General features: G+C 38.7%; 1 protein-coding gene across 1 annotated transcript in view; it reads left to right on the forward strand.

Moving 5' to 3' along the window:
* Nucleotides 1-25,084, forward strand: part of CNTNAP5 (contactin associated protein family member 5) — a 297,657-nt gene that overhangs the window by 58,174 nt on the left and 214,399 nt on the right. The window contains exons 2-3 of the mRNA XM_064451280.1: nucleotides 11,353-11,463; nucleotides 18,243-18,436. Of these exons, the coding sequence (XP_064307350.1) occupies nucleotides 11,353-11,463; nucleotides 18,243-18,436 (305 nt within the window). The remainder of the gene's footprint in view (nucleotides 1-11,352; nucleotides 11,464-18,242; nucleotides 18,437-25,084) is intronic.

A 25,084-nucleotide genomic window follows, 5' to 3' on the forward strand; every position in this document is an offset into this window, starting at 1 on the left:
TGTCATATCTGAAAATAAAGATATCAAATTATTACCTAAATTATTCCATGTCTAATAGTTGTATCTACAAAGACCCCTTAGAGTAACTTTGCAAAGATGGCTCTGTTTTGTATACTGTTTTTGATAGGGGGCAGTGGAACATAGCGCGCTTTTTTGTTTTAATTGAGACTCTCTTATTTTCCATATACAAAGTTCATCACAAGGATGACCACTGATAGAAGGTGAACCTTTTTCCTTGATGGGTAAAAAATGGCCTCTTTAGGCAAAATAAAAGGTAGCTGACTGCTAGAGTTCTGCTGGCTTTTAAACTGATGCAGTAATCAATATTTTAAATTGAAATGCCATCTTGTTGAATTTCCCCTTTTTGGGGTTTGTGTTTTTTTTTCTTAGTTGCTTGAATTTTCACTGTGTTTTTAAAATGAAGAATGCCTGGTTTTTATTTAATCCCATGTGAAGGAAATACTACACTGCAATACCCTAGTGATTTTACCTCTTAATTCTGTTACTGACATTTGTGAGCTTGTTGCAGACCAACTTTTGCAAAACCCTGGTATGAATAGTCCTACTGTGTTCTGGTTATGTCCTTTTCCATTCTTTTTCTATTATACTGTACTTGCATAGGATATGAGAGTTTTCTCCCCTACCCTCCAGTCCTCCTGTATTCTGTGTTAAATCCAGGAGAGCTACTGGTGATCTGTCTCATTGAAAGTCTTTGATGTAGGAAACACTAGATGGGTTCAAATTATCATGGTAATTAGCAGAGATGTTTGTATCAAGTCTGTATCTTTGCATGCAAAAATTCTAGCTGATTTTGAACAGGACTGGGAGGTGAGCTACTAACCAGATGTGACAAGTATAGGCTTGACACACTCTAGCTGGCTTCTAAGATTTACGCCAAGGAAAAAAAAATCTGTTCTTTGGGATTGTCAAAGGCATTCCTGGGTTCATACAGATTTCCCTGGATACCGAGTTAAACAACATCTTCAGTGTGGATAAAGGGAACATGTACGCTGAATCCATTATTAAGAGAGAATATAAATATTATCCATTTACAATGGTTATTTTAGGCATATCTGTTCTCTAAAACATCTTCTGTATTGACTGAGGAGGATACTGTTTGTGTATGCAAATAAAGTTCAGGTTTTGGTAGCCCCTGTGCGTCCTGAGTAGCTCTGAGTTCACCCACAGCCCTCAGCTTGTCCTCTGTACTCAAGCAGTCACATGGCTCTCACCCTTGCTTTATGTGAGAAACATCCCTTCCTCAAACTGTTGCTGTCCCAACTAATGCGGGCAGGAAATAATAGATTTGAAAAGATGAGCTCAGCAAGGCCCAAATCCTGGATGGATCTGTGACTGAACTGGTAACTAAAACTATCTTTACCAGTTCAGTATCTGGACCACAAGCTCATCCTTCATAACAGCTCTAGGGCTGTATTTAAGAGTGATGGATAGGGCATCGTTGGGAAAGATGATGCTGCCATCACCCTCATGGTGCCCCAGTCTTCTGACTGCTTGCTGTGGAGTCCTCTGTCCTCACATTTGCTAACGTCTTCTAGAATACTTGCTTAATGTCAGTGAGTGGTGAAAATTTCTTGAGGCTCAGGAAATACCTTCCACTTACAAGAAAATTCAATGACAGAGATGCTGAAGTGAGTCTGAAGTCATAGGCCAGAACAGTAGTGATGCGAATGCTGAGGACCGTGATTGTTTAGTGCCATGGATCTTGTTCAGAGCATGGAATTGGAGCCTAACGTACTGTAATCATGGTTGGTTAGAGAGAAAAATAAAAATTTGTGTACAAACTGTCTTGCTTATTTGACAACATGTTCGATTTAACAGATCTATAAGCTGCTTTTCTCCTGCGGTACTAAAAATGCCACTGTGACTGATGAAGAAAGAACATGCTGCCCTAAGAAATGCCTTGCAGAAATTTTCATCTTTAAACTGACATCAAAGCTACATTCACCTTGCTTAAGAATGGGAATTTAAAACTTTTTTCAATCCAGTCCCTTTTCTAAACCATTAACTTGCATAGAAGGGTCTTAAAAATTGGTGTTTTGGGGCTAAATAAGGCATTTTTGTTGGAGGTTATTGAGACATGAAATGATTACTTATCATGCCTTGAAATGACATTGCATTTAAATGCAATAGTACATGGACACTTACTACTACCTTCATCTCTGTTAATCCTTGCTCACAGCCTGCAAATTGAACATTCTCTCAGCCTTATGGGATGCACTGAAATTCTCAGAGTTATAATGGCTTTTCAGTATGCCATCCTGCATGTTACACAATGTGAAGAGGTTCTCTTCCAAACAGAAAATATTTAGTGAACCCCATGCTGTGTATTTTTTCCCTTTAATCAGTTTTATCCATAAGTTCACCAAAGATTCAAAGGAAAAATAAAAATACTTCATTTGACCATGATTGATTTGAAAACTCGAGGGACAACCTCTTGGTTATTGATGGCTTTTAAATTGCTGTGCATTGTTACCTGGGTATGCCTGTGAAATTCATCAGCATTCTGCACCTTTCTAGCTGCTTCTGTTGTTTGCTTAGAGATAGAGGCTGTAAATTTAGATGTGCACAAAATAACCTTACCACACAAAGATATGGCATTGTCTGAAAGTCTTTGCAATGACTGCCTGTATAAATGAACCCTTCTCCATATAGGTCTATAGGAAAACCAGAGCAGAAAAATCTTGTTTGAGAATGAGAAAGTTGAGGCCTGATCATGCGATGGAAGTTGCCCAACTTCATTGTCCTTCTGAAATGGTGATTGGGTTAAAGAGAGAGACAATGGGAATCAGGCATCACACTGGTGCAGATGCCCCTGGGTCTTGCTCCAAGGTGGGGGGAAGCTTTAGCACTGCAAAGAAACTGAGAGTATGTGAACCATAGTACTGTGCTGGGGAACAGAAGGGGACAAGGGCTTACAAAGGGCTAATTGTCCCTTAACTTCCCTTCCCCTTAACACCCCTGAACTATGGAGATCAGGGTCAAGTGTGACTCCTCAGAAGAAAACCCTCCTTGGGAAGAGGATTTCTTGTTTTTGTTCTCTAATGTACCCCTGTTAACACACTGCACCTGCACAAAGGCAGAGTAAGGTAATAAGATTCCTTGCTTAAGGGTCTGAGTTTGTGTCTGTGGTCACAGGTGTGATGGTGATAAGCAGTTGGTGTTGAGATGCTCCACTGAAGTTTGCAGCAGTGCTGCTGCAAGCCTGCTAAGTTTGAAGGTCACTAAAGGGGGAATAGCATAGATAATCTGTATGAAAGAATCATCCAGTTTGGAGAAGTACTCAGAACTGTATTTCTGTCTCATTGCATTGAATATCAGGTGGTAGAAGGTGTCATGGCTCCGCCTAGATTGTGGAAGCTATGCTATTTCCAAATTGGACTAGAAAATGGATTTCTTTTTCCCCAACAGTGTTTAGGTAACTAAGATGGTCAACTTCAACACCCCCACCTCACCCCACCCCGCAATAAAGCACTTATGTTTTCCAAACTGGTTTTCATATTCTAGTCAGCATGCTAGCCTATTTGCTAGCCTGTTCTGCAGAAAGCTTCTCTTTATCTCTCTTGGTTTTTTTTTTCCTCCAATAAACCTTATTCTCATTGAAACAGGTATTTACATTCCCATTTAAAAAATTGTATTTAGACAACTTGGAAAAACTGCTTTGCCAATGAATTCCTGAACAATCTTAACACTGAGTTACATCAGCAGAAAATCTGCCTTACTCCTTCTGCATTTTAATTTTATGTTGGTGAACACACACCTATACTGAGCTCACTCCAGCTGCCTCTGATCATTCTTGTGTTTTTCTTCTAATAATGAGTCTGGCAGCCTTGCTGATGAGTGCATATACATTAACATATTTTTCTGCAAACTCAGTATTATTTTAATTGTACGTATTATGATATTTTAGGGCAAATGCTGTTCTCTTTTTTGGAGTCTATGGTTTAATTGATGGAATCCTGAACTATTCCTTCAATGATGGCCTCTGGTGAACAGGGCACAGTGGTAGCAAAGTCTGATATTTTTGAAGGATATCAAGTTTATTTTTTTGGGAGTGCTGCTAAAGCTTCTGAAACTTAAAAAGGCAGTCATGATCTTTGGAATATATCAACTACTTTGTTTGAAATGCACAAGTAACAAGTTTTACGTAGGCTAGGACAAAAAGGGTGCTTGTGATACTCTGTGGCCATAGTGAAGGGCCTCTATGTTCTTGAAATGTATTTTTTTTATAACGTAGCAAAAACTGCCCTGTGCTGACAAAATCACTCACCTATGTTTTCCTGTATAGAGAGGCAATCTCTGGATATATTGCCCTGCCATCTATTGAAGGGATTTATACTCTCTGTCCACTAAAGTGTGTTACATGTCAAAAGGGCAAACTTCTGATATAAAACCTGTTCCACCTGCTGGGTCAGCTTTGTAGCTTTCTGATCTCAGGTCAAAGATCAGAACACTCTCTTAAATCTACAGGACCTCACAAATGTGGAAGGAAAAGGCAAATAAGCACAAGAAGCATTATATTCCGAGTAGAAAGCAGTAAGTACCCTTGACCACTGCTGTTACATCTGCTGATAATAAATCACAGCTTCAGACAATGATACGATTTGCAGGTTTGTTCATTTGAATATAAATGTTGACAAGCTGAGTCACTATAGCTTTTTGATGTGGTCTTTTTTTCTTTTCCATATAGAAGTAACAATGATTTCAGTAATTGTTGAGATCTCAGACCATCCTCTTATTCAGTGGATTTCTGTGACGGATTTCCCATTCATTGGCAACAGCTCACTCCTGTCCTAAAAAAAAAAAAAAGCCTGTCATCTAATGAAAAGCATATAGTATAACAGAAGGTGAAAGGTACCTTCATTTTGTAGAGGCAGACATTATGACTCACCTGAATGGCATAGACTATGACAGAGATGGAACCTGAGAACATTTGTTACTTAAACATAAGGCCATCTTTCTTAAACTACTTTTTGTTGGTAATTAGCTTTGTCAGATGTCCTTTGATCCTCTTGAAACAATTATTGCTTCTATATGTTTATTGGAGCTGCATTGTTGTTTATTTGAAATTCATATTTTGACTTCATAAGCCCACTTTTAATGTGATTGCTCTGTTCCTCAAATTGACTCCTACTTCATTACTGTGAGTAGGAGTTACACAGCTTGTTTATTTCAGTAAAAAAGTAAAACCCACTGTTAAATCAGAGGTTTTTCTGAGAGCCCCTTATATCATTCAAAACCAGACTTGACCACTTTTTTGTGAGATAAGGTTACACGTGCAGACTGCATCATAAAAGGATCCTCTATGAATGGACTGATTGAGTAATATTTTTATGTCAAGGTTTACAGGCATATGAAAGAACACTTATGTAATTTACAGTCATTTAGGAAGAGTTCATGATTAGCTAAACTATTGATGTTTACTTGCAGTACGGCGAGGAAAGAAAAAGGAACGTTGTTGTGTTGTTAAGTACTTTCTCTAGTGTCTTATATGTCAAAAAAATATGCCATGGTTTTCAGCTAACAGATGGAGTTCACAGCTGTGCATGTGAATATAGCCAGCCTCTAGGAAAAGAAAAGGGAAAAAAGAAGGAATTTCTCTTTACAGAAAAACTGTTCTTTTTTCTCTTCATCTTTCCAAGAATCACTTACTATGATATTCATGGCAGTAGAACCTACTAGTATGTGGTAGTCCCAGTGAGATGCTTTGTGTAGGGACTATGCCATGTGATATGGAAATCATCTCTCAATCTCTTCCAAATCTGTAGCCATATTCTGTGTTTCTGCATTCCCTGTTTCTTTTATGTGCATTTTCTTCCCCTTCACAGAAGCTTCTCATTGGTCTGTAAAGGTGGAAGGTTAAATTCCACAGTAAGCCCAAATATTTATTTCCTTTTTTTATAAAAGAGAATTGTAGCTACAGAAGGCAGGAGAAAAACAGATGAAACGGAAGGCATCAGTTATTACTCCTGAGCACTGTTAGAGGCATGGTACAAAATGCATGGTTTATGTCTTTAAAACAAAGTATGCCATTAAGTGTATAATGTTAAGAGGAATTTTATCTAGCCTATAAATACCAGTGAATCTTTTCAACTTCAAATCCCAGTACAGAGACAATTTACAGTTGCAATCAAAATGATGCACACAATTTAACTTCAGCACCATCTGTAATTCTGCTGGTATTTTAATAATGAATAAAATTATATCTTGGCAACAAAACTCTCACTTAAATAAAACACCTTTAAGCTTCAAGCGAGGCCTCCAAAATGAAGCTACAAGGCCTCTGATTTACCCTGAAATATCCTTCATGTTTAGTATAAAATAGAAATATCCATATTTAAATAGCAAGCTGTGGACAAAAGGTCTGTGGGATTATGTGAAGCCCTTGTTAAATGACCTCTGAAGGTAGTTCTGAAGCTCAGGGACTGTCTAATCCAGGAGTTCTTTGCTGATGTGCTAGGCCCTGTGTACTTGAAGAAAAGCACCTACAGGATGTAGTTATCTTTCCTTAAAAAGCCTTTTATTACTGTGGGATGATACAGGAGGCATGCCACTTATCCTCTTCTGAATTCCTCTTTTGGACTGCTTTGTAAGGCCTACCCATGCCAGTTTCTGGGTTATAATTTTCTCTTCTTTTTCATCTTCTCCAATTTGTGTATTTTACAAAGAGGAGGCAATTTTTGTTCTGTTAATAGTTTGCATGCTGGGTCTTGTTCCCTACCTTTCCTTTAGTTGCATTGTTGAGCAATACTAGTCCCATGTTCCTACTCTGGGTACTGCTGTCTTATGGTTTTTATGACTATTTCATCATGCTTATGGTCTCCAATAGAGTAGCTGCAGCATAGACCACAGTCTTACTGTGGCTTGTCAAATACTTTCCATTTATGGAGATATGAGAACATTGGTGTAAGTATGGTACTACTGATCATACCGTAAGAGATCCTGACTAACAATGTACTATGGGGTAGAAGTAATATGAGCTTCACAGTCAAAGATTTTCTGCACACTTGTCTTGGTGAGGGTACAGTACTACTAAAACCAGCTCAAATCTGATGTATGGGAAATCCATGGAGCCCAGGGATTTGTGATCTTTCACTGATCGTGTCCTCTTCATCAAAGCTTTCATTAAGGAGATATTAGTGACCTTTCTGGATGGCCTTCACAAGTGGAAATCAATGTGTTTTGTCCCACTGACTCTTCAAATGGACAAGGGAAATAGCAGCAGGACAGGTTTTTTAACTCACCTCAGTTATGGCTAGTAATGACTCTACCTGCATTCTGGGGATTGATCACCTTCAAAGGACAGGCTGAAAGAAACACTAGTGTGATCATGACAGGTTTTGGGGGTTTATGGCTTTCTAAATATCTTCAGCATCCACTAATCAGAAATCTTCTGAATTCATATTGGTTGCTGCTGCTGATGTTATCTCAGGCTTGAAGGAAGTTATAAACCGGTTCACGCCATGCCTACTAACACTGATGTAAAACATGTAGTAGAAGAATTAGTAAAGTTGGGATGAATCTCTGATTTCTATGCAAAAAACAAATTTGGTAATATATTAGCTGTGTTTCAGAAGCATTTAAAATCCTGTCTCTCTAGGACTTGGATACATTTTCCTCAGTTATTTTTTTCATACTTGTCACAGGTGTTGAAGGCCTTCACAACATATAGAGCTTAATTAGATATTTGGGCAAAAGACCTTTTCTGAAGTTCACTGTTTTTATGGACTATTAGATAAAGCTGGTATTATCTGGCATGTTTCAAAGGAGCCCAAGAGTTTTAGTGTCTAAATCTCACTTGGATGCTTTTGGACCGATAACATTTATATCTGTGTTTTAAAAGAAACTGTTTTGGACAAAAGTAAAACACGTGGGGGAAGGGTGAAAGAAGGTATCCTTGTTTTTACTTGGAGGGCAATTAAAGCTACAAGAAAGGAATCAAAACCAATAAACAAACCAACTTCTTAATAGGTTTGTGAGTTTCTTACTTGGCTTTCATTAATTTATTGTTGTTTTCTAAAAATCAAAAGTGAACAAAAATCAGAAAAATCTAGTTGATACAGGTAAATTTTTCTTCATTTCAGAAGCAAGATTGCCGATGACAGTTCAAATAATACACAACGCTGTAAATACTATGCGTAATTGCACGTTTCTCAGAACTCAGCATAGTTAAGGCCAGCACCCATTTCTCAAATGCAAGTCAACATCTGTATTATGTGATTTGCATGAAGATGATGACTTATAAGTACAATTAGACACACTTTTTTTCCTTTTGTTAATTATTTGGTCAGCAAGGAAACATAGCAGAAAACAACTGGCTAGCAAATGTTTTCCTTTGTCAGTGTCCAATGGTTTTAAATGATTCTGTAGTGTGGAATTTTCTGCGTTAAAACCAATGTTTTTAATACACGTGTAATTCAGTTGACTCAAAGAAGTGAAGTACTTGTTCTGCCAGGCAAACTGTCAAGGCAGAGAGTAGGGTCAGCAACTAGAAACTTGAGAGCAGCTGGAATAAAGGTCTGTTTCTGTCATGTCAAGGAAGGGAGAGGAAGTCTCTTGAAATGTGTGTGTGGGTTGTACGGTGGGAATCAGGATACATTGGCTTTGCTTTTGGTCTTACTATGGGTCTTCTCTGACCGTGCATAAGCACAAAATGTTTCATCTCTTTCTTGCCTGCACCCATCAGAAAAGGAAATATGATAATAACATCCTTTCTTAGAGAGTTTTGTAACCTTGAGAGAGGCGTATGTAGGGTTTTGGGTTGTGGTGGGGTAGGGTGGTTTGTTCCTCCCTCCCCCCCTGCCCCGCCAAGTTCTGCCTTCACATGGAAGCAAGGCCTATGGGATGATCTTCGCTCTATGTCCACATCCTACTTTTTAGAACCCCTTGGCCTATTTCAGCTAAGTTTTACCAAGAGATATCAATCTCAAATCTGTATAGTTCATATGTATAGTGTCTCTGACAAGGGATGCATCAGAGCTATTCTGCATATTATCTGGATTGTTGTGCATGTACAAGTTGACTGATGCATCCTAAACATGTTACTGTACTGTATTTTGAAATTTCTTTTGGTATATAAAAGCTATGCCTTGTCCTGCATAGTAGGTCTGTGCGTGTAGAACTGTCAGGTGCAACCTCCAATGTTGCAAGGTGAATTTTGACTGAGGGAAAGGCAGCAGAATGACCTTGCATCTCATCAGTGTATCTATTCAAGAATCAACTTTACTTGGAGGAAATTCCTGCTTGCACTCTCAAGTCAATCAACCATTACTCTCCTATGGATCAGAAGTTGGACTGTATTGATCCTGGTGCTCTCTGAACTGTCTCCAAGTTGTTAATGCTGTCCTAAATCCTGTAGCCTTAAAATGATGTGTTTTTATAGTTAGATATGAATTCAGGGAAGGAACTCTGGCAGTTGTGCAGGTTTTTTTTTGTTTTTGTTGAGGAAAACCAATAAGGATCCCAGAATTTGGTGTGAAAATAATGTGGTGATGCTGTAGTAGCGGAGATCCAGGTGAGTGTGTCTGGGGACAGAAGCAAAGGATGTGGAAATGTAGACAAAGCATCTGGTAGTTAGAAGAGCTAATTGTCACTTCCCAAGCTGGAGCCTCCAGAGATCCCAGGGAAACCCTAAATGCGTTGCTGTGAAATGGTTTACAGTTTCTGGTGTGCTGAGATACTTAGTGTCCCATAGGTATCCAGTCGGGGAACAGTGAGAATCCAGAGGTTGTCACCACGAATCTTGTCATGGCCAACTTGTGGATCACAGGCTGACATGCTAAGTTATCTCCTGGTCCAGAAGCAACTGCAGGGAACTGAAGAGACCTGGTAGTCTAGACACTATTTAAATTAAAATCAATGCATTCAGATATTTTCAACTTCAGGTTTTAAGTGATGCTGAATAATCATATGAATCTGTTGCTAAGACCTTGAACTTCCTTTTGAGAGATCCCCAACCTCTCTACTGGATTTTATAGAATGCAGAAATTTGGATTAGTTCAGTGCCATGATGTACTTGCCATCTGAGGTCTTTGTTTAAATCACTGTTCAGGTCACGAGTGAATTTTAGTGCATGATTTCAATTTACAGAACAATTATGGCCTGATCTCACATGTATCAGGGAGCACAGCACTCCACAGACATTTCTGTATTGCAGTCATAAGTTCTCTTTGAGACTCAAAGGCTGTAAGTGATAGAGAATCTGTTCTGGACCATGGTAACTTGTTTTGCTGGCTAATTAGCCTCATGGTCAAAAAATCAGTGGCATACTTGTCCTTACTTTGTCTAACTCACAGATCTTGTTAGGTCTTTTTGGTGATGATAACCCAAGAGACAAAGGATTTTGTACTTAAGTTTGCTTTTTGAGGTCCATCAGTCAATGCACTGATATGAATTATATATATTCAGTGTGTGTAATCACACTGATTTTTCACATAGAGATGGATTTTGATTAGAACAGCCCAGGTACTTTTGTAGTGAGCCGCTGCAGAAAGAGATGAGAAATATTTTAATGTAGTCTGGCTCACTATGGGGAAAAGTATCACCCAGCTTTAGATCAGTTTAAATTTGCTGTCATAATTATAATTTTGATAGTAATTTTTTATTTCTTTCCTTTTATAACCCTGAAATATCATTAATGCATTATTCCCTGCCCCCTCCCATCCTTGCAAATTGTTATTTTACTCTGTGGCTGTGGTGCCTGAGATCCTGCTAACCTGCAGGACTTTTCCAGTAATTAGATCCATGTTTGCTCCATGGGAGATTCAATTAAAAATTAGAGGGTTTTATTATTGTTATTATTCCTTATTGAAACCCTGCACTATGTTCTTAAGTGTCTATGTGACAGCATTGTAATGAACTAACTTACTTTACCGAATTCCATCCTTATTCAAATGTTATGGGCTCAAAAATTCAACCTGAGTTTTAGCCTAGATGATCTGTCCTCAGCAGAGGACATGAAAATAAGAGAGGAAAGACACAGTAGACTACTCATTCAAGCAAACAAAACTGATTTTTAAATGTGTGTGATCTTGGGGAAGAAATGAAGGAAAGAAGGTAGATCATCAAATTGCATTCTCTGAAAGCAAAACATTTTCAGGCTTTTCAAGTATTGGACATCTTGACAACAGCTCCCATCTAATTGCCATTCCACCAGACTGTCGTTCTGGGGGGTAAATTCAGCGTCTCATGTGAACTCAAGCACAAGTGTGTTCTTTCTCCAGTCTCTGTCTACTAAGTAGGAACAAACACCACCTTGGGATAGTACAAATTGGCATATTTGTTGCTCATGTGATGACCTCTGTATGTTTTGTTTTTTGCTTTTTTATTTTTTAGATAATTGTGATGATGCATTGGTATCTCCCTTACCTTCAGCAGCCCTTACCAGTTCCTCTGAGCTCTTCAGTACTCACAGTCCCAGCTTTGCAAAGCTCAACAGGCGAGATGGTAAGGTTGCAATATGAAATACCTAAGCTATTATTTTTAATCGCATTTACAAAGAATAACTCTTTATGGTGTTTATATGCAGTGCATTCAGAGCCAAGTCGAATAGAGCTATTAGTTTATGCTCCTGTGAGAGCTCTATTTAGGAACAATTCCTTTTTTTTATTGTTAAACTTCTGGTGAATGTGAAGCTCTCCACTTCTCTTTTAGAAACATTCTGAAGGAAGTTCAGAGTTTGTTTGTGCTTTTGAAGAGAGTTCCCATAATCTTAGAGCTTGAAGGTCATTAGACTTGAAGACCCTGTTCTAAAATCTGGGTGTTTGTTAAAGCTAGTACCTACTGGCTATTAAAGTTCCAGTGAAATTCAATGATTATGCAACTCCGCAGAAACAGTGAAAATGAATGAAAAAGCTATGTGGACATTTGCAATGAGGAATGTTTGAGGCCTGGATAATGAGCTCACACGTGAGGTGAAACTATTAGGATCAAACCTGGTATCAGAAAAGAGAAGTTGTCAGTATCTAGGACATCATTTGACACCGTATTGCAAATTTGGGATGTTGGCCCACTTCCCAAGCTAGAGTGAGCCTCAAGAAAAGGAAAGCCCTGTATTATCACATTACATATGCTTTTCATTATCAGAAACACTAGAAAGTACACTACTAGAAAATAAATTAGAATTTTCCTACTTAAAACAGATGTTTCAGAGATTGTCTTTAATCAAAAACTGTTCGATAAATCTACAGAAAGACAAAAAAGGGCTCTCTCTTAGATGCTTAGCACTTATAAGGAGTTGCTAGGTAATTAGAGAAGTGTTAGATGGGAGTTACTGTATTGTATCTAAAGTCCTGAACCAGAGCTCCTCAGCAAGTAAGGTGATACGGTAGTTGCTCAACATACAGAAAGTTGTAAACTTTGAGCATGATATTTGAGTTTGCCCTGCCTTTATGTCCAGCTGCTAGATGGGACAGTGAATAGATGTGCTTACGTGATTTTGCAAATGGCTCTAATGACCAATTATATCTGCAGAAAAGAGGAAGAGATTCAAAGTCAATATTATTGCAAGTTGGGCTCTGGCAGTACTGTGTTTTAAAGGGATATTAACAATATATAAAATGAATTGAAAATTATTGCAATTTAAGGGCAGAAAATGAAATAGGTATTATTGAACTGTGCTAGAGTAGTTTTGTCGTATAGTGGGGTGTAAGGTATTCTAGTTTTTTAGATCTAAAATATCGCATTAGTATGGTCCCTGCCATCTTCTGGCACAAATCGTGTGAACAGGAAGACAGAGTATTGAACCCAAGCCCTAAGCAAGGAAGTTGTTTCAGCAACTTTTTGTTTTGAAGGCTTATGTGATAGTTGATGAGCTAAGCCAAAAACAGGGACCTAAGAGCTAAATTCTACCTTGCTTAATTCTTTTGTTGCACAGACTTTTGCAGAAATGCACAGATGTAGTGCTAGCAGAATTGATATGGGTACTTCATCTTGGGTTGGAGGAGCAAGCAGTCACAGCTGGTGGCTGAAGGAGCTTTCTTTGGCTGGCACGTGAATGCTAGCAGTAGGTATCTTGACAAGAAATAATGTTCACTAATAAGGACTGTGCCATGACTTTCTGGTAATGTTGGAGTGTTTTGATAAGTTGGCTTAGCTTTGTTTGTAATTGATAAGACAGTGCTGCAAGTAACAGTGCCTCAAGGTAGAAAGCCAGATAAATATATTTGTTAATGTAAATATGAATGCAAGAGGTGAAGATGAATTTATAAAGCACCATCCAGACCTACATCAATAGAAAATTCCGATTCATCAAGCTGATTCAGTAATAGATAACAATAACTAAAAGGCCGTTGCTTCAAAAAAGGTCTGCAGCAGTGAAATGTGCCATTAAAAAAAAACACACCACACAAACTACCCATGAGTAAAGCTCTGTATGAACTGCTGAAAGTGTTCAATTAAAATGCTGATAAATCTCTACTGGTAATAGTAAAGCAGTTAGTATAATTCTGATAAATGTGATTCTGAGGTATGAAATATATTACTTACCCATGAGAGGGATTAATCAGCTTTTTTGTTTACAGTAAATAAACAATGAAAAAGAATAAGAAAATTGCTACAATATGACTGTATCAACTGAGCTTTTTCAGTTCTCTATTAGCTCTCAGCCTGAGTAGTCACTATAGGCAATTATGTATGGGAATATAAAACATATATAATGACAAAAAGAATTTGTTGTATGGCCAAGAAGTGTTTGATCTGGGCATTAAAGTAAAAACCTGCAGTAGGGAAGCACTTAGCTGCAGCAGGAAGTCCAAGAGTTTGTAGCACAATATAAAACCAGTTGAGCTGTTTGTAAGGCACTGTAGGGTGGAAACAAGCTTTCCCTTTGCTTCGTATTAATAAACTACAAATAAGTATGGGCATCCTGAGCAGCCCTGTGGAACATCAAGGAGCACTGACTGCGTGATGCTGGGCTTAAGTGCAATTTTTGGAATAATTTTGGCAAAATGTACAAATGGTCTGAAAAAAAGTCAGAAGGTCTGAAAAAAGTCATGCAGGTCTCCAATGGAGAAACCATCTGATCTTTGTTCTCCTCATATTTCTAGCATTATGATTTGTTTCCATGGAGAATATGAGCAATGTATCAGATTCCTGTGGTACTGTTTCTCCACTAGGACATTTTCCCCTTACTATGTTGAACTTTTCCTCTGAAATGATGCACAAAAAATGTGAAATGTGTGAACTGTGAGGCATGATGGTGTAGGCTTTTTGCAAAGCACAGGATCCGATCAATGCCAGTGGGGACCTGGTGGGCAGAATGGAGAAATCACAATATCAGGTCTGAGGGGCGTACGAAGTGCCAAGCAGCATGTCTTGACTTTGAGCATTCTCTCTCTCCTGTTTTCATGTGAGAGAGGTAATGTGGCATCTTCATATATTAGTACGTTCCAGATTACCTAAAAACAAATGTACAGATCTGGTGAGGGTAATAAATGCCACATTTTATCTAGATTATACTTATGCCACACTATTAATAAAAGATTTACAGTCCTCTTCAATTTCCTTGTGCCCAGCTGCAGGAAAACGGTGTCAGGGTTATGCTTGTATCTGTTCATAGTAGGTGATATCCTAAATAGTGTCTTCAGTAGTCCTTGTTATTGCCTATTACAGCCTCTGCATCCTATGTTCTTGTGTCTTGTCCTGGGCGTGCCCTTACAAATGTTCCCCAGGGTGAGCACCACTCGTGGGTGAGTAGAGGAACAAATGGCTGCAAAAGAGTTGCTACACTATGAATATGCTTTTTCACTACTTACTAAAAAAAAGTATGGGGTGGGTTGTGACACACTATAAGGAATGATGTGCATAAAAGAAATGTGCAGACCCAGATTGTGCTGGAAAAAAATGCCAGTATCCTTTGTGCCACCTGCTCTGTGTAAGAGAGCAAATATGGAGGAAAAAGAACATTTATTGATTTTTGGCACTCACAACAGTATTTGTTGAGGATTTGGGATACCTACGAAAGTAAGGAGAAGTTATGTGTTTGCTTCATCCTTTACTAGCAGAAGTGAGAGAGGCCCAATGGGAAAAGCTTTAGTTCTGCCCTCAATCATGCAGCCAATGCAGCTTTGCTGTTGCAGAGACTTTAACTGTTGTTCTTAGAAGTCAGTAGAATTACTGTCCATCTGTGGGAAATGGTAATGGTGGAAGGTTTGGGAGAGGGAAATACTGTGGGTTTTTTCCCATGGGAAGGTGTTATGATGCAGCTGCTGTTCTGTAAAGACATGGTCTGTAACAATAATATCTCTCTTGCAAGACCAGCTTCTGGAGAGGTGATGCTACGAGCAGGTGTCACCGCTGTGTCATGCTGTGCTTACTTACAGACTGATATTCCTGACAGACAAATATGCTCATGTGAAGAGATATGCAGTTCAGGGATGCCATGTAATCTGCAATTTGAGAGCTCAAGCTCACTGCAGATCTCCCAAATTTCTATTCTGTGTGTCATTTGTTTGACTTGCTTTGAAAATATAAACCTGTTCTGCCATACTCAAACTAGAAAATAGCAGTGCATAGTAAAGCAAAATATTTCTGTGGAAGGCATATCACCTTTCTGCCACTTCTAGCATCAGAAGGGAGAGAGCATAAACTACATAGAGTAGATGCTAGTTATGATGTTCAACAAACTACTGGAAAGTACCTGTGGTAATAAGCTTGGCTTAAGAACTTATATATTAGCTGGAACAGAGCAAGCAAAGGTTGTTTTTTTTTTAAATAGAGAACTCATCAAACATATTACTTGCTATAAATTATTTTCTTCCATCTAGTTGTTGCTGTTTATATTGTAGAAAGACTGAAGAGACAATGGAGGAAAGATGAAAGTGCCCACCTTTCTTTTCAGTAAATATTAAAACATCTAGCGTAAGCTCTTTGGAGTGTTGAAGGGAACATCTCTGTGCCACAGACCTGCCAGAACTTCTGAACGGAATTTCTGTGTCCTGCCAGTTCCTGGAATAAAACTGTAAACACAGCAGCAACAATTGTGTTTCAGAATCTATTTCAGATACTGGATATTACAATGCAAAAGAAGGTTTCCTTTGGCTCTTGTACATATTAGTCACAATTCTGTGTAGAAGAAATACGCAGCTTGTTGTCTTGGAACACAGTTATATAGTTTTGTAGTTATATAGTCTTAAAAGCCAGACAGAAATATTCTTTATATGGCATTTAAAACAAACAAAAAAGGAGGGGGGTGGGGCAAAGGGGAAAGAAATGTTGTTGGGGGGGAGTACTATAGTCTTATCTAAGCTATATATCTGTATGGCATTAAAAGAGGGGTATGAAGTAGAGAAGACTTGAGCAATGAAATTCCTAATATTCTCCTTAAGTCTTTCATGGCATGCTCATAGGGGAGACTATTGTATTTAAGGCAGGCAAAATAATAACAGTGTCAGTGAATACTTCTGTTGTGATCGAAAAAGGTGAAAATAAAGCATGGCACTAGCAAGCAGTATGCCTTAGTTTGGTTACAAACTATTTTCCCTGGAGAGTTCTGATAGAGAAGTGAAGACTGAGTCATGCAGGAGAGAGGGACGATACTCAATCCCAGCTATGGAATAAACACGATTCCATTTCAGGAATTGGGACTAAATCCTTGCATAATGAACTGTAAAGAATGAAAATTGTTACACTTATTCTTGGACAAAGGACTTTCAAATGTGAGTTGGCAAATCCAATGTTGTCCAGAAAAATCTTTTAAAAAGATTTTCTTTTTAAAAGATTTTCTTTAAAAGAAAAGTCTTTTAAAGAGCAAAGTTATTGAAATTGACCTCTTTGACATAAGCCAGGTTTGTCGATCTTTGAACTCAGTTCACTTCAATAAACTATTCATGGAGCAGCTTTGAGACAGATCAGTTAATAAGAATAAAATATTAAGGCAAACCCAGTTACTTATAACCAAAGTTTAGTGATGCGTTTTCTTTGGAAACACATATTTGGAATCATACTTGAAGTTTACATGAAGAATTGTTAATGCTTTACTCTCAACTCTGTATTTCCCCCTTTCCTTCCCAACGTGATTGTGTTCACTGTAATCACACTGAAGTGCTTTTGTAAACTTCACTAATAATGGCAAAACAAACAAGATAATGGGTTGCAGAAGTAGTGACAGCCTGAAAATTTCCTGCTCTGGATACTTTGTTAATGGCTTCTGCGTTCTTCATAGCTGAATTGTTCACTTATTTGTAAGCCTGAAGTGAATGCTGGGTTTATGTGGAGAATAAATGTGTGCAAGTAGAAACAATTTAAAAGAAAATAAACATAGCCTATAATTTAAGGGTGTAAAAGAAAGCAAGAGAACATAAAATAATATATTCCAGTCTGGAAAGATTTGCCTTTTTAACCATAAGCTCACATTTACTGTAGTGAGTAAAGTGGTGAAATTCAAGCAGTGGTTGCAGTTCTGTGTTTCATTGGCTTGGAGTTACCAGGAGCCTGTTTAACCTCTAAATGAATTCAGGGGATAGTAGATATCTTTACTTTACAGGACAAACACAAGTTACAATATATCAGCTTCCATGTGATCGTGACTTCTGAAGTCCCCATTTCTGAATGGAGAAGTGGATCATGGAAGTTGATAATTTGCAACTCATGTTTGTCCTTATGAAGATCTTGTTTGTTCTTTTGTTTAAGGTAAAATACATGTTCACTTAGCAGCCTCTTCCTTACACAAGATCCTTGTTTTCCAGTGTGAAGGCACTCCTTTTAGTTGTTCAATCAAATAGTCTTTAGCTTTACAATGTATTATCTGAAGTGCATTTACAATCTATAATTAAAATGTTCTTTCAAATACTTAATAGGGCGCAAATCGAGATAACTAACATTTTTACATGTCTTTCAAAACATAACAAAAAAGAAAATGTCAAAGCAAAGTATAAGTTAGAAATCAGCATTCCCAGATTTGTGCAAGCATGCGAGGAGGGAATCAATACAATTTTATTTTTTTTGATTAATGATATGCCAACCTCAGTGACGTTTGTCCTGCTGATAAAGAACAAATTTCCTAAAATTTCTTAGAAGTTCAAAAAGCCTTTTTAACTTCAGGTTAATTAAGAAAACTTGAAGTACAACCCATGTAGCATATTTCCTAATACAAAAATATGAACAAACATCTCAATGTTCAGGAAGTTGACTCCTCTGTGATGACCTGAAATAACATGGTTCTTTCTCAAGTATAATTTCTTGTGCTGCCATTGTCATCTAAATTACCTTTATCCAATCTCTTTCAGGAGCTGGTGGTTGGTCCCCACTGGACTCAAATGAGCAGCAGTGGCTCCAGGTTGATCTGGGAGACAGAGTGGAGATTGTCGCAGTCGCTACCCAGGGCAGGTACGGGAGCTCAGACTGGGTGACCAGCTATACACTGATGTTCAGCGACACCGGCCGCAACTGGAAACAGTACAGACAAGACGACGCCATCTGGGTAGGTCTGAATGGCAGATGCCTTTGGCCCCAGATCTTTCTGGTTCAGGCTCATTTTGGCATTTGGAGAAACAGCTTCAGTTTCAGAGCAGAGGAATGCTGTAGTGGTGAGAAAGCAGACCAGAGTGTTTTGATCTAATGGTTTATGCCACCAATTGTCTGTGTAATACAAATTTAGCCCTCAGGACTACATTGTTTCTCAGACTATGAGGATTCTCAGGGCATTCAAAATGACCTGCTTGGATTTGATTCAGGCATACCAGGGTAAATGGGGCTAATCACCTACATACTTTCTCCAGGAAACACAGAAATTAACTCCATGTGTTATGCACGCTTGCTGGCCAGAACAACAGAGCTCATGCTGGTGGAGGTGGGTGGTAAATTGCTCCTGGGCTGGACAAGGCTGCAGCAGAAGTTGTGGGATGATTTAGCAGATAGACTAAAAGTGCTCAAGGCTTTTCCTAAAATGTTAATGCAGACTTGACACTTGCTGTGTCACAAGTTCAATGTGTGGCCCTGCCAGGTGCTCTCTGTAGGACTGCAATGCCACCTCAGGTGTGGATAGAGAAGTTTAAAAGACTTTCTTTCATATGGAAAACGTGAAATGTTAGGGAATTTTTAATGAAAGGTAGCATCCTCTCTGTGCTATGTTCTCTGTTTCTGAGGATGGATAGCCTTGGTAGCATGACACTGTGTAGTGGTAAATGAAACATATTCTCATGAAAATAAAAGGGAACATTTTAAGGGTGATGAGATAGACTTCTGGTTTTGTCTTAAAATTTTCTTTGGTTAACATCTCAGTTAAATGCTGTGTCTCAGAAGCAGCTTTTGCTTCCAGAACATAATGACTGTGAGTGAAGAGAGTCATGATGCAGCAGGAAGAGGGGAGAAAGGCTGCTTAATTTTTTCCTGAGCATGTTGCAGGTAGTAGGGATGCAGGTACAGGGAGGTAAACTTACGTGGCTTTAAGATATATTGCATTGCCACTGTCTTTGTTTTATCATGGTTTGATTTAGGGAAAGCTAATGAAATCCTTCTTCATTTAGAAAGGCAACTTTGGCCCAAAGACAGTCATAAAGTTGTCAAGTGTGGCTCCTTTTCTCCTGTTGCTTATAAAGTTATATTAGGCTGGCTTTGCTCCAGATACTAATACTTTTTTTATTTGTTTGTTTTATTATTTTTTTTAATGTTTAAAAACAATGGAATTTCATCCTGGACTGAATATAGTAATCATTTAATCTAGCTCTTGACTTCCACCCTGAGGACTCAGAAATCCAGAATTGAGATATTTTTACAGACTTGGTGTCTTAGAGTGCTTCCTTCCCTGAAAATATTGTGCACCTTGTTAAAATTTTATATTAAGACAAATTAAGTTTTTCATGACATGTCTAACTTTTTGGCCCTTTCCTCTTTGGAAACCCTTGACCTTTTGTTTGTAGATTTTTCTTCTTAAAGGGAAACTTGAAAAGACAACATGTAGAATTTACCATAGCAAATCTTCATGCTCTAAGGGATCCAATTTTGTGAGTTTCTGATCTGGCACCTAATGTTGTGCACAAGAATAACAAGCATAGCAGGATTTGACAGTGAATTAGGATTTATGGAGAACCTGAACTGTCTTGTTTTACTAAGTGATCAGGCATGAAGGCGATTCAGACCAGACCCTGGTACAAATTCTAAAGCTTCAGTAGATCTGGAAGCATGCTTTCTGCAGGGGTAAATTGTATGTTTTTAAATGGAAATCATCATAAGCTACAGAGGGTAGTTTTGTACGAAGAGTGAAATAGAATTTGGATGTGGAAAAAGTAACACTGCGGGAAGGATTTGGATACTCTTACTCTCACTTTAGTTTCTACAAGTCTCACTGACCGTGTGAGCCAGTAACGTAATTCCACTCCAGAAGGATGATTTGCTCCACATCCCCAGGCAGAGGGCTTGAAGGGATTGTTAGGATGCATCGCCAGGCTTTGCTCTTGGAAGAATCTGACAGTGAAAATCCAAAGTGGGCTTGTTTTGACATTTCATTAGATTCTACAGTCCACCTAAACTGGCAAGTCTCATTAACACCTAGGAGCCTGTATGCCTGCCCATGGAATTTATGAAGATCAAGAATTACTTCTGTACAATTTTTATTCTAACTAAATAGAAAGTTGATTCTTTTTTTTTTGCTGGCACTTTTGAACTTGTTTCACTGAATTAAATTAGGTCTTGAGAGCCATTCAGAGCACAAAGAGGAAAGCCAAAGAGGCTTTTAGAAGCATGCATAGAATTACGATTTCAAATTTTGCAGTTTCTGTTTTATTGGCAGTAATCTTTTCCTTGGGGTTTTTTCTAACTATAAAAAGAAAAATAGAAGTGCGCTGTCCAGCCGTTTGTTGAAGGTTTTCCTATAAAAGGCAGACCCTTGAATGAAATGAGGGCAAGCACACCGTGATGCTTGTCCTGAACATCTGGCTGTTAAATATAGCTGTAAGAGAAGTTCTGTATTGCACACCTTTAGGAAAGAACTATTACCTTTGACTTAAGGGAAGGCAGTGGAGTGGACCGTTTCACAGGTCTATGGAAACAGCGTCCCAGGGTAGCCTCCACCATCACAATTCGTGACAGTGTACTCACTGTACCAGTCTGTCACAAGACTGGTAGTTTCAACCTTAGGAATCTGTATCCCATTCTTTTTTTGGGGTGGGCAGGATGGTCTGTCAAAGCAGGACTCAAGGTAGGAATCTCCTACATCAGTGCAAAGTCACAAGTTACCACATTACCTCTCATCCACAGGGAATGCAAGGGTTAAAATCTGTTATTGTGGAAAATGTGCCACTTCAGAAATCTCAGAACACATTCCCCCCGCCCCCAGACTTTAACTTTGAAGCTTTTTTATTTCTTCCTCTTTCCTTAGGACAGGCTCTTAGTACTCTCTTTGTCCTCAGGACTTTAAGCTTTTTAGGATTTTCTCTTTAAATTTTTTCTGTATAGCTAAAAGGGCTCGAAGTTTACCTACTTTATTGCTTTTTGTTTCAGAAAGCTGTGCTGTTCCTAACTTAAGAGGTGGTCAGCACTGACTCATAGCTCAGATGGGGCTGTGAAATCTTAATCATTATTGCCTGGAGATCATTAGATTGTCTGCTCTATCAGTATAGAATATTGATATGCACTGGACCTGTCAGGTTTGCTGATACAGCTTCTACTTTAGTAAAACTAGCTGGAAGTTCGTGCTTTGCTGTATGGATATTACTGAATGTCTTATTATTCATTTGCAGCTATTGAAAGGGGTGGTCATGTATCAGTATAAGGGACGTAGATAGTCTGCTGAACTTGTTTGTTTTCTGAAGACAATATAACTACATGGAGAGCCACTTGGCAGAATAACAATATACTGAATTGCTGAAAAGGGTGTAAGAAGTACCTGGGTTTCAAGGCAAGCATTTTATTTCAGGTAGAAATTTGAGGTTTCACTTTGTTTTAATTTGCTTGCATTCCAGCAAAGGACAACAGGGTCTTGAAATTTCTTCTCCACTATGTCTGTTAAAATAAAACTGGCATAAATCCTTAATCTCTACTCAACCCAAGTCTCAGATTTGAACTGCAATTTCTCCCAGCCTATCTGCATGACCCAGAGACAAAATTACAGGGTATTCTCAGCTGGCTATACTGGAGGGCTCTCTTGGAAGAAGAGGTACTGGCACAGACTTTCCCTGCTGCATGTCATGGGCCATCGCTGACATTTGGTGGAGACAGCAGGAAGGCAGTAGCTCCTTTCATAATCCCTAAGTAAATCTGCCCAGATGAAACTTTTCCTAATCATGTCTTCACGAATGTCTGATGGTCTATGTCGCAAGTGGTGCTCCTGAGGAGTTGTTTCCAGCCATCTGGGTACAGGTTTTGTCCACCCATATGGCATATGTGTCCTTTAATGCATCTGAGACCTGGGTACATAAATTCTTTATTGTGCTGCCGATAAGACAGACGTTTGCACACCAGTATATGTGACATATCACTAGTAAAAATCCCTTTCTCTTTATAGAGATTACAAAGCTTATTATCCTCCTCTCACGGCATGCATACAGCTCCCATCAACTTCACCGTTAATGAGCGCTGCATAGACAGATCGCGAGGAGAATCAGAAAACCTCTTATATTTTCACTCAGCCTGTGTTTATGATGTTAGTAAATTCTGCAGCTGGAGTTGAAGACAAGACAGATTAGCCATTTAAAACCAATTTTCCAACCCCATTTGTATTTAAATAATCTTGTTACAGAAGGACTCTGTGGTTCAGAGCAAACTAGACTTATAATTATATTTTCAATATGGATAAATCATCTGTGTGTGGACACACTAGCTATTGACTGGGAGACATAAAACATAAATCTTATTGCTTGTAACAAGTAAATGATTTTTCAGTGTTTTTAAGTGTTGAATAATTCAGAATTTACTCTACCTGCATACGCACCACAGCTTGATTCAGTCTAAATTGTGTATATTACTGGGACAAAAGTGTGGGCTGTGATACAATGCTATTTCATTTTAGATAGCAATTTTTATGCTATCTATATTGAAAAATACTTTACAAAGCTGAAAAACGCAATTATGCAGGAAGTCACAAAGGAAAGGGGATGGGGCAGGCATAGGTGTATGCAACAAAAGGAGAAAAGAGATGTTCTTCAGACAAAGTTTTGAAAGCAGAAGGGGAAATTGTGGAGCTGGAGATAAAGGGAGACTGCTCTGACAGTGGCAGAGAAGGCTCTTATATTAGAACAATGAATCTGTGCAGAAAGCCAATGAAGGGGAAAAATAGCACAGATAGCAAGGAGATACTTCATACTCTGTGCAAACACATGCACATACTTGCACATATTAAGCAGAAGTTTGGAGTTGACTGTTAGTGGGTGAAGCTGCTTACACGTGCTGTCAACTACACACGGAAGGGAGAAGATGGCTTTGGGTGGAAGGGGGTCTGTGAGCCCTAACCCCAAAGCTGGATCAAAAGATAAAAGGTTCATCTTTGGTGTTGGAGCATGACACGTGGGTCATGCAAGGTGCAGAGAAAAGCTTCCCCCACAGAGAAGTGACACAGTGTCAGTCCCACTTCTTGCAGGTGTGAGGGTGCTGTCGAGGGCCAGAGAGTTGGCAGGAGGCTGAGGATGCATTAGGAATATGTAATTCTCAGGGAAGAAGGAAGAGTCTTTAATAGAGGTGATAAAGATCCCTTGCATCCCTTCTCCTCAGGAAAACCCCTGCTTGCATATGTGAGCTTTTGCTGAACCAGAGGCTTTTCTAATGAAATCTAGAGGAGGGTCACTCTTAATAGGCTTATAAATCTACAGGAGTGCTGCAAACCTTCCCATTTCCACTCTAGCTGTATAATGATTGTGGAACTGTTTTGGTGAGTTAATTATTGTGAACATAGTTAGAATATTAATCTTCTTGTCAGATTTATAGTTGTGTTAATTTATTCTAAAGCATCTTTTAGCTCCTAGTCCTAACGCCCTCCAAGCAAGGCCAGAGCAAAATTCTGCCTGTAGTGATAAGTCCTACGTTGTTCACTTGGATTAGAGACTAAGTTTCTGCTTGTCTTATGTTTCCCACTGTACTAGTGTTCAGATATATTTAATCTCCTCTATACGTAGTAATTATTGCCAGGCAAATAGGTGTTAAATAGTAACTATCTATGGAATATTTTCTCTTCCATCATCTTTGTTCTAAGAAGCAAAGAAGAAAAAAAAGCCAATTTCTACTTTCAGATAGGAGTGAAGGAAACAATTCAGTCTTGCTGCAGGGAAGCAACGCTTTTCAGAGGTTTTAATACTTTTTCTATAAGACCTATGTTATTACAGGTTTTGAAGAGGCAACTGTTACCCATTTGTTGTATTTAGGACTGTTTTGATTTAAGACTGCCTGATTCTGAGATGCTTTTTGTATGTTACTAATTTGCTTTTAATTCTGGTTTAGCTTACTGAGCTGGCTGCAAACCTGGCTTCTTGAGCATGTTCTCAGGAAATCTGTCTTCCTTGATATCACCAGGGCAGTTCTCCCATTGGAAAGATAATTCAAAGTGTCAGTATATCTGTTTTTGTTAAGTGCAGTCCATATGGATTTATGCCTGAATAAAATGGATATACTTAGATTGCAAATTACCCTTTAGTGTTGAGATACTTGAGTTAGCCTTAAGCTAACTGAATTTTGTATGAATTCTGTGACCTTACAATGCGCCTTTATAGTTGGTTAACTGTAAAGTGATATTAAGGTAGAGTCTAGTGAATTTAATGCTGATATTAACATGATATCCATCACTAATGTCTTCAGTAATTCTCCATGCTTAGTATTTGGCAGCAGTTCACCCTGACCTAGGAAACCGTAAGAAACGTGGTTATTTGCAGTCTATGCCATCGTCACTGACCTCTCAGTCTTATTCCTTTGTAAGTTGCCAGAAATTTACCTGTTCTGTAACCATTTAGCATAGGACAGCTGTGAAATATTCCTTGACTTCTCATTCCTACATCCCAGATTCTGTACAATCTTGTCTTTCCACTGCTTCATGCCACCAATAGGGACTATAGGTATGACTCCGTAGCATTGGCCCTAATGGATGGGAGTGGAAAGAGTGGCTGGCATGGTTCTGGTTGGTGAAGTCTGGCCCGAAAACATACATGTC

The sequence above is a fragment of the Phalacrocorax carbo genome, chromosome 5, assembly GCF_963921805.1.
Source record: "Phalacrocorax carbo chromosome 5, bPhaCar2.1, whole genome shotgun sequence".
In the NCBI taxonomy this organism is placed as follows: Eukaryota; Metazoa; Chordata; class Aves; order Suliformes; family Phalacrocoracidae; genus Phalacrocorax; species Phalacrocorax carbo.